Source organism: Pyxicephalus adspersus, chromosome Z (assembly GCF_032062135.1).
Source record: "Pyxicephalus adspersus chromosome Z, UCB_Pads_2.0, whole genome shotgun sequence".
NCBI lineage: Eukaryota > Metazoa > Chordata > Amphibia > Anura > Pyxicephalidae > Pyxicephalus > Pyxicephalus adspersus.
The window spans coordinates 66,842,631-66,858,253 of record NC_092871.1 but is presented as its reverse complement, the minus strand read 5'-3'; the positions used below and the strand labels follow the sequence as shown (position 1 = coordinate 66,858,253).

Below are 15,623 nucleotides of genomic sequence, written 5' to 3'. Positions count from 1 at the left end.
CATAGAACCCACAGGACAGAATTGCTCTGAGTTATGTTTCTAGAAGTTTAGGTAAACTTAGTTGAAGGACCAACCAGACCTGCTGTAAGGATCGCGATGCAGACCTGACTGGATCTTGGACATTGAAGAAACAGAGGAAGTGGTATGTGAGGATTGGTTTACATTGCATTTGCATATGTTTTACGTTTAATATTTTGATTGAGTGTATGTTTATGTAGGGAAAACTGGTAGAATTTTGGAGTGTGAGTTTAGGTCTACATTTTGATGCAATTTCACAGAATTGAGATTTTTTTAGAGGAACAATAGCCTTCTGTTGGTAGTCTGACTTTGACTTCAGACTTGTGTGAGTGTAAAGGTATTGACAGAGTGTGTGTATTATTGTTTGTAAGAAGAATTGTTTCTTGGGTGGATTGTAGCTTTGTAAAATGGAATTTGTATATACTTATGTTAACAAGCATGCCTCTGCCAGTTATCGTACATGTGCAGATAAACCTGTTAAAAGTCAGTTTGAAACACTACTATCCCAATGTAAGGAACATAATCGTAAACTACATAATAAACTGACAAAGAAAGTAAATAAAGAAAAACTGGCTAATGAGATAGCAGTGTTGCTCAGGATCAAAAGCATAGCTGAGCAACAGGGGGAGTACTGGAGTAGGGACAGAAAAGAGCTTAAAGAGCATTTTAAATTTGGTGAAGGTTTACTAGAAATGGCAACTACTTCTGACACTGAGATGGGTGAACTAAGAGCTGAAGTGAATGATTTAAGAAAGAAAAACTGTGAGCTACACCAGCAAGTAGAACAGTTCAATGCAGACTATAGTCTTAAATGCAACTTGGTGGATGCATTACAGTTCAGATTGTCTCAGAAGGAAGAACTTGTTTTGGCACTAGAAATGAAATTGGTGGATGCAAATTCCCAGTTTATGGCCAAGGAGAAATGCATTTTATCCCTTAGTACACAAGAAAGCAAGCGAAAGTCGGCTAATATCTGCACTCTTACTGAGATGAATACCTGCAGAGGGGTTCCATCAGCAGATACACCCAGAGCTGCAAGGGAAAATGCCAGCCCACTCACTGTTCAGGACAAATACCATCTCTGCCAGATTCTGGGTGAATTTAATGGGCTAGAGTCACCAGTGAGTATCTCCAATAAATTGGAGGCTGTAGTGTGTCAATTTAATCTGAACAACGAGGATGCATGTGCTCTTTTAAAGGCCTGGCTTCCAGGACCACTTGCGGCCCAGATATCCATGAATAATGACCAGTTGGTTGGAGCAGAGGGTAGGAGAAAAGAACTGCAACGTGTGTTGGGAAGCAGGGATAGGAGAGGTACTCAGGATTTATCCAGAATGAAATTCAGACGAGGAGATGATCCATTGTGAATGTTTGTTTTTGGTTAACCCTTTGTTCCTCCAGGTGTGAAGTCTTCTCACAAAAGAGCTAGAAGTCCCTCGAAGTCTGTGTACACACCAGAAGTTGAGTCTTTTGTGTACAGTTTGTCTTTTGTAGTCTTTGTGTTTTATTTTGTTTGATGGCCAGTAGAACATTTTGTTGCAAGTTTTTTTTATATATATTTTATTATATTTGTATATCCTGTTCTGTTAAGGCTCATTTTTAAATATTTTTTTTTACTTTTTTTTTTTTAAAAACTCAATACTTTACCCCTAACAATCATTCATCAGGACTATAAAACCCATATTGTTCTAGTGTGGTACCGGTGCATAATGGTACCAAATTGGGGAAGTTTGAACCAACATATTGTTTTTTTAGGCAAAACTTGCAAGTGCCTCCCAACTAGGGTATATTGAGACTACAGCCTAGACCAGAGGATAATAGCTGTATGTTGATAAAGTAGATATTACATGCTAAGAATCTGATACCGCTCTTGTTCTTACTTTCCAGGATCCATAATGACTATTTGGTGTCAATTTCTGCCCAAACCTGTTCACTATAACTTCAGTCTTCCTGGAGGGGGCAGGGATATATGGCAACAATCCCAAGCCTGGGACAAGGACAGTCTGTGTGACGTTTTGATCAAGACTTCACCGAGGATGAATCAACAATGTGATTAACTCTGGACCTGCAGTGGGGTGTGGTTCAAGTAGAGAAAACCCTGGTGTGTATGGTTGTGTGAGAGATTGACCATGTGCTAGAGATAGAGCTAGACCCCTTTCCTTCCCCTTTTCTATATACCCTTTACCTTCTTCCCTTTTATATTGAAAATCATATATAAATATTACCCTAAGCTGTAAATAAACCTTTCCCTTTTGTAAGATCTATTGGTCCTTCTTTAAATCCAAGGCACCCCAAACAGAGCACATTCTACACCCCCAATCACAAAAGTTATCACTCCTACCAATTCTATGGTGCCGTGTCACATATAAATGTCCGATTATGTTCTGTGAATCCCAATTTCTCCCGAAAAAGGAATTCGTAGTTATATTAAAATGTAGGATAAGTGTGGGGCTCTTGTGGCTAACTCACCCTAAATTTTTATTGCTGCAGTGCCATCACAGGATAAGAAAAACTATACCTATCATACTGTTCTACCCTGTAACACATATCTGGCCAATTACCTTCTGTAAACCCTAATTTCCCAGGAACGGGGAGCTGTAGGAACCTGAAGATATAGTAGTAAGAACATGTCCCCCTTGGCTATATGTCACATGAATAACATTTCTCTGGAAGTATCCATTTCAGATTTTCTTGATTTGTCATCTCTTTTATTTGGTGCCATGTATGGTAACTAGAGACATTTCAATTTAATTTCATTTGAAATTTAAATTATTCTAGTTTTGATACATATAATACATACATCTTTAATGTTTGTTTGCATTGTGTCCTGCAAGTTTTATCCCAATATCAACAGCGGCCCCCAGATGAAAAAGGTTGGGCACCACTTGTATAAACCAATAGTGAATTACTAGCCAATAGCCACCATCCTTCCTAGTGAAATGTAAAAAAAAAAAAAAAAAAAAAAAAAAAGAAAAGTGAAACCTGTGCCAACAAGATGTGAAACTTGTAGCCTAGCACCAGGCTAAATTATATAGCTTCAACAGTTCAAAATGAAAGCTTGGGATTCTGCTAGAATTCCTTCTCCACTCTACTTTTATATCACAGGTTCATGATGTTACATTTTATTGCTGTCTGCACTATGATACATTTTCATTATGAAAAGTTTGCAAGTTTACAACTGTAAAATGATAAATGATTAATGCCATTTCCTCTGAATATCTGGAATAAGTTGGCAGGTTTCCTGAACAGATACAATGGGAACATTTCACAGTATTAGTTTTATTTATCATGATGCAAAGCAAGAGGCTAGAACAACATGTATACTGATGTTGAAGATTTTATTAAAGATTCACAAAAAAAATATAAAAATTGTTTAAAAGATTGGTGATTGTGCTCCTTTTCACAGTGCATGTTTTTAACTTGGTCAACCTACTGACAACAATGCATTCCCCGTGTAGCAGATATTCAATCTCCATGTTATGTGAAGCCACTAAGCGCCCTGTCTAGTGGCTATCTTGCAAATATATATGTGTGATGAGTTGATGTAATGCAGCCACTTGCATCACATTCTTTTCATCACAGCTGATTGATATAGCAAAGTCCATTCTCTTTTCTATGTACTATAACAACTGATCAGCAGAATTGTTCATCCCTTCTGGCCTTCTTTAGCTGTGAAAAAGGCTGAGAAAACCATAAACACCTAAATGCCATTGGAGATGTGGAGTGTTGGGATATAAATGTGTGAAGTTACTTCCTGGGCTTATGGATAGCAGGGAGAATGCTGGCTGACCCTTTGTCCAACACACCCTTTATATTCAGAATGACTGGCAGATAGAACTTTTACAAAGTTTAGATATCATATTTAGATATAAAAAGCTTAGTTGTAGTTTAAACTCAAGGGGAAATAATAAAATTAACTTTAAATCCTTGTTTATTTTTACAGAACTGCCTGATAAGGGATGCTTCTCGGCGGAGAGAAGCTGTAGTGACAGATTTTGGCCTTGCTCGGGAGGTGGTGGACCTGCCTACAAAAAATGTTGAAAGGAAATTGTCCCTTGTAGGCTCTGCTTTCTGGATGGCTCCTGAAATGTTATGTGGAGAACCATATGACCACAAGGTTGGTGTAATACATTAAAAAAATTTTAGTGCCCAAATTTTGGTACAAGACATGGTGAAGCCATTTCTAGTGTTATATGTAGCCAGACTAGACACATAGATGAGTTCCTGCTAGAAAATAATATACCAGGTGATATCATGGATTGAAGAAAGACCATGAAGAAGAGAACCATGAAGAAGAAAGACCATAGTTGTCAAACAAATTTACTCTCTTTTTATGAGGAAGTAGGTAAACGTAGACAGTGGAATAGCAGTTGATATAGTGTATTTGGACTTTGCAAAAGCATTTGACACTGTACCCCATAGATGGGTATTATGTAAGTTAGGGTCCATAGAAAAGCCAATCTGTAAATGGATAGAGAACTGGTTTAAAGACTGCATCCAGAGAGTAGTGATTAATGATTCATACTCTGAATGGTCTAAGTTTATTAGTGGTGTACCCCAGGGTTCAGTGTTGGGACCTTTACTGTGTAACATCTTTATAAAGGAGAGTTTGGGATTAAAAGTACCATTTCTGTGTTTGCAGATGACACCAAACTATGTAATGGAATTAAATCCATACAGGATGTATAGACATCCTACAAGCAGACCTGGATTTATTGTTTGATTGGGCAGCCAAGTTGCAATACATTTAATATTGAGAAATGTAAAGTTATGCACTTGGGAGCTAACAACATGCATGCTCCATACTGTTTAGGGGGAATACATTTGGGGAGTAAGGAAAAGATAAGAGGTTTTGGGGATTCTGGTAGATCATAGACGTAATAATAGCATGCTATCACAAGCTGCAATATCTAAAGCTTATCAAAGTACTTGTGTTAAAAGATGAATAGACTGCAAAGATGGAGACATAATCCTGCCCCTGTACTAAGCATTGGTCATACCACATCTGGAATATGCAGTCCAGTTTTGGGCACCAGTTCACAAAAAGGACATTGTGGAATTGGAGAGTGTGCAGAGAATGGCAACTAAACCAATAAAAGGTATTGAGGAGCTTAGCTTTGAGGAGAGATTAGCTGAACGGATTTTTATTCTCCCTTGAGAAGAGACCGTTAGGGGGGAAATGATCACCCTAAATAGAGAACTCTCTTCCTAACTATTCACTTTAAGATCATTACAAAGGACAAGAAGGCATTCTTTGCGTCTGGAGGAAAAGAAGTTTAAGCTCCAGGTAAGGGATTCTTTACTGTAAGGTCTATGAAAATGTGTAATAGGCTCCCTCAGGAAGTAGTTTCAACAACTACTATAGATTGCTTTATAAAACTTGGATGCTTTTCTAGAACCACGGAATATACCTGGGTATTAAAGCTTTAAAGTAAAGATAATGGACTGTTGCTCCAGGGAACATCCGATTGCCTCATGGAATCAGGAAGTTTTTCCCCTGTTGGAGCAAAATGTACCAGGGTTTTTTTTTTGCCTTTCTCTAGATCATCTATGTCGGTAGGGTTCTATATCTGGGATATGTATTTTTCCCTAGGGGTTGAACTTGATGGACTTATGCCCTATCCCTTTTTTTCAACCTGACTTACTTTGTACCTATGTAACAATGTAAGTCACATAACCTCATCACACGCACGGCTCCAAAACTTTTCTAGAGCTGCCCCGACTCTCTGGAATGGTCTTCCTCGTCCTATTTCGCTTGCTGCTACTTTTTGCTCTCCCCTTCTATTGTGCGAGACTTCCCCCACTTCCTAGATTTGTAAGCTCCTCGGGGCAGGGTCCTCTTCTTCTCCTGTGTTACTGTCTGTAACTGTCTGTCATTTGCTACCCCTATTTATTGTACTGCTCTGAGTAATATAATATGTAGGTGCTATAAAAATTCTGTTTAATAATTATAATAATAACATACCTCCTTATGCTTACTTAGGGAGGGAAAGGGAACACCTATAGCTGCTATCTATAAAAATGCGGTGATTCCCTGTACCAGATTTAGAAGACACATGTCTGTTCACCTACCCTAAAAATTGTTTTTTTTACAATATGCACATTCCCTATATAAAAAAACTGCAAAAAGTAATTTCAGACAAGCAAGCCACTTGATTTCACATCTTAGGATTTGTTCACTGCACAGAGTTGACCCTAAAAAAAAGGGAAGTCTGTTTCTTTTTTATTTTTAATGACAGATTACAGTATTTGTAGCTTGAATTGTTTTAGCAAAATGATCTAGATGTCTGGATTCCCCAGCTTCTCCAGCCTGTGAGCATTATCTGGTGTCCCACAATAACTAGAGTAGTCTACCAAAATGGATCTTTGAGTAATCTGAATCTGGCCTTGGTTTTTGTGTATTTTATGCCCAGGACTGGAGCCCCTCATTGTGGTCACCACAGTTGCAGACGGAAGAACTTGGCTCAGTGATATAAGAGATATATAAAACCAGTCCCACAGACTTAAAAATAAAATCAGTTACAAAGGATATTAATTAACCTGAATTACTATTTGATAGACCATTGACCATCAGAATTATCAAAATTACCCAGAATCAGAATTATACCTGCATGGGCAGAATGGCATTTGGAATTTAACTGTTTGGAGCTGACTGCTTGTTGTTGCAGTGTAATTCAGAGATAAATAAGTATGCTTGTATTATTACAGAAAATAATCCTAATTTCTCTTTCTTGTTCTGGTTGACGTCTTTTCTTTTGGAATTGTCCTGTGTGAGATTATTGGTCGAATTCCAGCAGATCCCGAGGTCCTTCCTAGAACAAGAGTAAGTGACCACCATCACATAATATGTGGGTATTATACAAAGCATAAAGATGGGTGCTGAGATGCAGGATAAAAGAAGAAAAGGGGTTTCATTTTTTGGGGTAGGGGTTAAAAATGGCCATTACGTGGCTGGTAAATGTATTTGTATCTAATAAAGCTGTATTTTGGCTAAATACAGCTTTATTAGATACAAATACATCTAACATCCATTTAACAATACATTTACCCTACCAGGGGAGGACATGCCAAGGACCCTCCTCAGCCAACAGGAGCCCCAGGTTAGTTTAACAAGGGACCCCAAATCAGTTCTTTATAGAGCCCACTGTTAACTACATCCTCCACTGGTGGGTACTGCCTTACTTGCCATGGATTTGTATTTATACCCATTTGCAGATGTACCACAAAGCCAGCATGGTGCTCTAACTTTTCTCTGCTGCTGTTAAGCAACATGGTTAAGTTATCTCCCCTTCCCCAGTTTTTGAAGAACATCAACATATTTGTAGGGTTATCTACTTTCCTTCTTCAATTCAGCCTGTTCCTTTTCATTAGATGTGAATGCAGGGCCCTAATTGGGCTGGAATAAATGTGCTGGACCTTAAAGCAAGTAAAGTTTTAGTATATCTGCTAGATGTATTTATAATAAATGCAGTCATTTTAAAATAAATACCTAACTGCATTCATTGGTTTATATTACCACTTTATTGGATTTCAGATTTGAAGAACATTTGTAATGAGATAGAGAAGAAAGCTGCCTTCCCTGGCTCCTTATAAACATTATACTTGTTTGTATTCTGTATTTCTAATGTGGAATTGGCATGCATCAAGCATATAGAGGAGAAAAGTCATTTATCTCTGTGATTGGAAAGTATAGAAGCCAAAGCTGTGTTAGCCTGAATATATTCCCAGTGTTGCTACAAAACGTACAATATCAATCCGCCTTTTCAATTATTCTCTGTTGTGTTTGTCATAAGAATGTTTCCATCTAGTTACCGTAGCTGACAGTTTCTATATCTTTTTCAGGACTATGGATTGGATGTGGTGGCTTTTCATACTCTAGTTAAAGACTGTCCCCATAGACTCCTGGAGTTGGCAGCCAGCAGTTGCAAGGTAAGGGATATTTTTATTAGTCAGAGGTAGCACTTCATACATTTCACTCCCTGGGCAGTTTTTCCCTTTGTAGTTATTATAAACGTAAACATTCACTAAAGACCCCACAAGTGTGTTAAATATTATCAGGACTAAAAAAAAATATATACCTATATTCGGCAGGGGGGTCAGGTAAATTCTGCATGCGTATTCCTATTTTAACCAGCAGATGAAGCTCCCGGTTCATTTTCATATGTTTTAGAGTCCTATAGAGCAGTGTTTTGCAACCTTTATTGAGCCACGGCACACTTTTTACATTAAAAAAATCCTGCGGCACACCACAAATCAAAAATGTTAAAAAATGACACTCTGTAGCTAATTCTCTTGTCTCTAAGAATAAACAAGGCAATTAAGCTACCTACTGCCACCCACTGACATGAAAGAGTATTACATTACTCTGCCAGTTACTACAGCACAGACACTCGACAATGGTAATTGGAGAATTTCCCATGGTACACCTGAGGATCTCTCACGGTACACTAGTGGGCACAGTGGTTGAAAATCACTGCTTTAGAGACCCCATCTATTAGGAGGTCAACAACTGTCAAGGAAACCCCTCACAAAGCCTTCTACTGCAACTCTTCATTTTATGGAACCATCGACTTCTCTGATTTAAATATGCTGATGTATGCTGATGTAATGTTCCATGTTGATTGAAGCACAACATACATGACATTTCATCACTGCTAAAGCTCAGCCATTGTAAAGCTATATGAAGACAGGGTTTGCTTTTGGGAAAAAGAACTCCTGGTCAGGAAGCTAACAGGCTATTCTATTGACCAGCCTGTGAGGAACGCCCTTTAAGCCCACACCCCTGTGCAAAGATTTTCAGGCACGTCCAGCAACAGTCCACGCTCCAGCAGGCTGAGAAGAGCCGCCACGGGACAAGGTTAACCACTCTGTTACCCCTTGCCAAACACACCATCACAGGTAGACTGCCACCACGTGCTTAGACGGAATCATGCACCGTTACACTTGACAACCGCAGTTATGATTCTGCTTTAAAACTGTCTTTGTCACCCGTTGCCACTCCAGACAAAGATGTCTCAGGATTCACAATGTTTGTAAGTAGCGTTTTTGGGTTAGCAAGTTAAACTATTTCTACTTGGAGCATTCAGAGATTCAGCTTCTGCTTTTTATAGTGTTTAAAAAGTAAAAACAGACAAAAACAGTGCAAAAACAAATACAGAAAAATACAGACTAATAAAAGAACAATAGCAGAACAATAGCAGAACTATAGCAACAGCATAAAACGAAAAGTAAAACTGTGAAATAATACCTAGGTAGAATTGGTTTGCCGTGGTCCAGGTTTCTTTGTAAATCCAAGTTGGTTTGGGTCCAAGTTGAGCACTCCAGGGAGTCACTGGGCTCCCTGCAGTGCTCAATGTGTCAGTGCCATTGTCCTTAGCAACAAGATAGTGTCAGTGAGAGCTGTCTCTGCCAGGCTTACATGGCTTTTTCTACGCCAACCACAGAGGTGGGAGTAATAAGACAATCCAATGACAGCAGGGTGTGGGTTGTCTGAGGGGGCTGTGTTCACATGGATTATGATGCTTGTGGACACTTCCAAAATGCCCTTGTTCTAGCCATTATTATTAATTTCATTGGTACAGGTTTTACTGAACTGCCAACCCTCAGAGTAATAATCAGCACAAAATACAAAGTTCACAAACTAGACCAAACTAGGCATGTCTGGGACTTATGATTCACTAGAACAGGCTAAATATGGTTTCCAGGCTTTCCTGAAGCCCAGGAGACTAGTTCTGAAAATGCTCACCACAATGATACAGCTACAAATCAGCCAACTTCTACTTAATACAGCACAGTATATTGGAAATATAAAGATTATTATTAAATGGGTTACGGAATACAGCTCAGAGGTCAATCAGAGGCCACTCTACTAGCATTATCTGAGTTTTATGACACCTGGAGACACAAAAACCCAACTTTTACAATTGGTGTTGTAAACTAGAGGGTCTAGAAAGATGCTGGTTGTCAGATCAAGAAATATCTGATAAGGGGAAATTTATGACCCTGGTCTGTTAAAAGAGACAATTTTATATTTTAAGGGGAGATAAGGAATAATGTACCCAATATCACAGCCTGTACCAGCAAGAATGTAAACTGGTAAAGTTTATGCCTAAATTTTAAACTAAAAACACAAAAATTAAACAAAAGTTTTTTTTCTCAGCAGGCTATATATAGGTAAATACAGACATAATGAGGATCAAGAACACCAATACTTGTTCAAAAATATAAAAAACAAAATTGGTTGCTCTCCTATACTATGTATGCTCACCTATACAATGTAACTTCACCCTTAAACAGAATTGTCGATTGGCGCATACACACCAATCACAAACAATTGTCCAACACAGAGCAATCCTTTTCCCTGGCCCCCCTCTACGCCATCCCATGATGCATTGATGACTCTCATTTAACATTCTATACCCACCCACTCCTTTGGACAACTATATGTATATATATTTAAGAAAGTCTGGGACTCACTTTCTTTAACCCTGTCGCCTTCTCCTCTAATCCTTATCATTGGCCACCTGAAATTTACACCCATTCTATCTGACCCCACTTCCAGGCATTAGCGGCAACCGGGGTGACCGGCGAAAATTTTTACTACCACATAAACAAATGGCCCAGCCTGTCCAAAATGATAGAAGACCCCGATATCAATCTCATTGGTTTCTGAAGGATACGCCAGTTACATCCCACTTTTTTTACACACATTACCACAACCACCGTCATTCAGGCCATCCATTCATTTGGTCAGCGATGGTTTCAATGGATGGAGTTCTCGTACACAGACAAGTTTATAAACACAATGGCTAGGGAGACAGAGACTTGAGTCCCAGCTCTCTGCTAACCGGGGGAGCAACATGGGCTGTACTACTCTCCACCCTATTCACACCCCCATCTCCTTCCCCCACTCCACTTTTCTTTTTTTTTTTTTATTTTACTTTAAGCTGTGTACACACTTCAAATTTTTATCGTTGGAAATGAACGACGAACGAACGATGAACGACCGATTGGCCATAAATCGTTCGTTAAAAAAGTAACCAACGACGCCGACGAACGAGGATAGTCGTTGGAAATGAACGACCGGACCGGCAGATCGGATTGGACGACGATTGTTGACCATCTATCGTGTGTACGGTCGTTCAGTGATCGTCCATGGTCTGAGCATGCGCGATGAACGAACGTTCGCTCAATACATACTGTATTGTGTATATGAGTGTATGTGTGTGTATATATATATATATTTTAACTGCAGAAAGTAATTGTTGGAAGCAGACATCTGACATACGCAGATAATTTTTGTAGTCATCTGGGAATGAGTAGCGCAGTTCCCGTAGCAGAGTCTCATGTGAAATGTTGTCTCGGTCCAACAACCAATTCATGCACCACATTCGCCGCTTCTTCTTCTTAACCTCCTCCTCTTCAAGCAGACATATCAAAGCAAGAGCTTCTTTCTTCTTCCTTGAAAACACTTTGAAGGGCATATTGCACATAGGGAGAAAGGAACAGTGTGGTGAATGTCATTCGTTCGTTTGACCTGAACGTTCGCACACAGTATTCACTTCCTGTGGTGCACGTCACTTCCTGTATCGTTCAAACGATCGCATCTATCGTGTGTACAATATCTTTGAACGATCGTGTCGTTATCTGTATGTACAGGATCGGTGCCATACGATCGTTCACAGATATCGTGCAGGATCGTTCGTCGTTCATTTACCAACGATAAAAATTGGAAGTGTGTACGCAGCTCTACATTTCCTCTTCTCTTTATCTATCCTATTCTTATTATCTTCTACAAAGTTGAACAAAAAATACCTCAGACCCTTGGTATTGTTTCAGATCCAGTGAAGCCCTCTAAGGTTGTGGCATTGGAGTGGTTAACTACTATTGCACAATATATTTATTTAGTATTGGTCCCTCCAGCTTTTTTTGCCTCAATGGTTTTTATTCACCCCATTGTATTTCTGTTGGGTAAATGTAGTCTCTATTTTGTGAATGCTAATTTTGTAATCATATTGTGTGTCTGTTGAATAGAAATCTTTATCTAAACAAAAACATAATTTTTGCATAAACAAAAAAAAACTTTTGTAAAACCTAAAACAAATGTTAATTAAATTTGGCATATAGCTTTAAAATAGTTGGTAAATATAGTCCAAAGTTACCCATGCTATTGTTCTGAGAAACATTGAAAAATATAACTAGATATAGGAGAGAGGCAGAGAGTGTCTTTTTGACACGCAGTTTTGCTGTCTCAGAGAAGGTAGAGACTTTTAATTGGTAGGTAAATACTTGGTCCTATTTAAAAATGTGTGGGTAGAAGAAAGGTGCACATATTGTGTGAATTCCAAAGTATATGTCAAGGAACCAGTTTCCTAAGTAGTGTTGGGGAGTAAAAAAACAGTTATGTGGGTTCAATAGGGTATAGTAAAGAAAGGACTTCCTAAACAGTATTACATATTGTAGATGTAAATTCAGGTTTAGACTGCTGGGCTGTTATATCACACTGGCAGCTTGAAGGGTTCACCTATTTGTGATGTTAAAGGCGTGAGAAAAATACTTGCTAATTATTTTTCTTGTACCCACTTACTTTCAATAGGGTGTAGTAGAGAAAGTACTTCCTAAACAGTATTACATATTGTAGATGTAAAATCAGGTTTAGACTGCTGGGGTGTTATATCATACTGGCAGCTTGAAGGGTTCACCTATTTGTGATGTTAAAGGTGTGAGAAAAATACTTGCTAATTATTTTTCTTGTACCCACTTACTTTCAATAGGGTGTAGTAGAGAAAGTACTTCCTAAACAGTATTACATATTGTAGATGTAAAATCAGGTTTAGACTGCTGGGGTGTTATATCAGACTGGCAGCTTGAAGGGTTCACCTATTTGTGATGTTAAAGGAGTGAGAAAAATACTTGCTAATTATTTTTCTTGTACCCACTAACTTTCAGTTAATGAAGTGTTTTCATTGACTAGTTCTTCAAGAAAGTCTTTAAGCTCAAGCAAATGCTTTATCACCAAATAAGTGCTTACCCAGCATGTTGATTGATTCAGAATAGCTCCTTTTCCAGTATGTCGCTTCAAAATAGCATCCATCTTAGGGGCCCTGTCTGGAACAGTTACTTGCCTCAATTTTCCAATTAGAGCAGCACTATGACCATCTTTCAGGCCATCTCTTATTGGTAGTTGCAGACTATGAACAGCACGACACATATTTTAAATAGTAATAAATTTGGATGCTTCTGCAGCAATATCATCCAAAATGTCACAGTTCTGCTCTTCAATGCTTGCAAAACTGTCACAGTCTAATACTTGTGTGCCACTTTCTTCATCTTTTTTGTTCATTTTTTTCTTTTTCTTTTCAAAATCTTCTAAAACCATCTTTAAGTCTATAACTTATTGCTAGTTGCAGACTGTAAATGGCAAAACAAATATTTTGAATAGGAAATTAGCACTAATTCACAACAAATTCTGAACATACTCGCTTGTGTGATGTGCCTGGTTGTCTTTTCGTTCCAAGGTCCAAGTTAATGTTATTTTGTTTTCATTCACAAATCTAACATTAATAGCAAAATAATGTGTGCATACATCCATTTTAATAAAGACAAAGCATCCCTTCAGACTTTTTCATCATTTTTCTTCCCTTTTTACTTTGGCTTCTTCAATTTTACGTTTCCACAAAAACTCCAAAGTTTTTTAGACATTCTTCAGTTAAGCCTAAAAAAGCTGGTTGTGAATTCTTTGTTGCTATTTCAATTATGTGGTAGTTGTATTTTTCTGGTGTCATTGTTATGCTAACTTTGTCAAATTTAAAGAATCTTTTTAGTTGGTGTTGCTCTCCAATAGACAAGAGTTATATTTAGCTCTAAAGCAGATGGAAGGTTTTCATTGTTAATAACTTCTAACACGTTAGGATGAAAATGCTGCAATTGTCTTTTTTTAATTTGATGCACCTTAAAGGTGCATTTTTTTCAGGACCACTAAAACTGCTAATTTTTGCATTACATGCTTTACCATCATCATCTTCTGTAATACATTGGCACGCATATTCCCCATCTCTTGATAGTGGAAATTGCTCATTAACAGTAGACTATAAAATATGTTACACCAACCAAAGGAGCATACACTTTGTATAAAGTGGACTATGTGTATGTTGGTTTGTATATCAAACATACACACAGCCTTCACTATACACACAAACAAGCCACAGCCCCTATAAACCTATAAACAGAGCTTTACATTATACACAAGAACAGATGCACAATATGCACTATTCACAGAAACAGAACATGTAAGCGAAAACAGCCTCGTGATTCGCCACGAGGTCGTATTCTCCCCAATCTCAGATGAGCTCTCAATAGAGAAACTCCATTGAGAGTTCATCCGGAGTTGGCCTGCAGTCACAGCTGATTGGAAGCACCCGCGTGCCTCCAATCAGCTGTGACCGCAGGTTCCCATGGTCACTGGGCTGTACTTATCAATGATGAGTACAGCCTGGTTACCATGGGAACTGAACTTAGATGAACTCTTAATGGAGAAAACTCCATTGAGAGTTCATCTAGGTTCACCTACAGTCACAGCTGATTGGAGGCACTCCCGTGAAGCACTTGCATGCCACCAATCAGCTGGGACCAAAGGTTCCCACACTCCCCAGGCTCTACTTATCAATTATAAGTACAGGCCAGGGAGCGTGGGAACCTGCACTTCAATAGAATTTGCGAAAACGGTTTGCTGATATTTCGCGGACCCATCGCAAGTTCGGAGAAATTTTCGTGAGAATGTCAGAGGCATTCTCACTCAACCCCAATACAGCAGTGAACTACTTTATCATGATCTGTGAAATAGGACATTTTTACATACTGTAAGTTTTCAGAACAACTTTCATTTAGGTGGAAAGGGCTGCCTTTAAGGGTCCCAGTAACCCATTTTGCTTTGCAAGAGGTCTCTATAAGAACATGCCAGCCTCAAAGCAGGCTGTGAATGCTTTGTTGTCTCATGAGCTAATTTGTAGTATATAATTTTCATTTATAGGAATTCTGTTATTTAAAAAAAAAATTTACAGCAAAAAGTATTAGATGGTATTTTGAGAATAATTACATGTAAAATACTGACCCAAACTATGGTGATGTTAGCTATGTTCACCACTGGTCTGTAGTGAAATAATTGCTGATGCTTTATTTTGGTGCCAGTGGCCATTCAGGTTGTATTAATGGTTTTTCTCTTTCTACAGATAGAGGCATTTAGGAGACCCTCGTTCAGTAAGGTTTTAGACGAACTTGAAGACATTTCAGAAACATTGGAGGCCCCGACAGAGATGCAGAATTTCTCATGTTGAGGCTCTATATATGGATTCTTCTCTGTGTAAATACCTGTAAAGATATACCTTGTCTAAAGCTGCGTACACACTTCCAATTTTTATCGTTCAAAATGAACGACGAACGAACGACGAACGATCGATTGGGCAAAAATCGTTCGTAAAAAAGTAACCAACGACGCCGACGAACGAAGGATCGGTGCTATACGATCGTTCGCAGATATCATGCAGGATCGTTCGTCGTTCGTTTACCAACGATAATAATTGGAAGTGTGTACGTAGCTTAAATACCTG

The 15,623-nt window shown here is 38.6% G+C and overlaps 1 protein-coding gene across 1 annotated transcript in view; it reads left to right on the top strand.

Moving 5' to 3' along the window:
- Positions 1-15,350, top strand: part of LOC140344424 (dual specificity testis-specific protein kinase 1-like) — a 121,003-nt gene extending 105,653 nt beyond the window's left edge. Inside the window, exons 6-9 of the mRNA XM_072431544.1 lie at positions 3,962-4,134; positions 6,757-6,841; positions 7,861-7,947; positions 15,246-15,350. Coding sequence (XP_072287645.1) covers positions 3,962-4,134; positions 6,757-6,841; positions 7,861-7,947; positions 15,246-15,350 — 450 coding nt within the window. The remainder of the gene's footprint in view (positions 1-3,961; positions 4,135-6,756; positions 6,842-7,860; positions 7,948-15,245) is intronic.
- Positions 15,351-15,623: the final 273 nt, after the last annotated feature.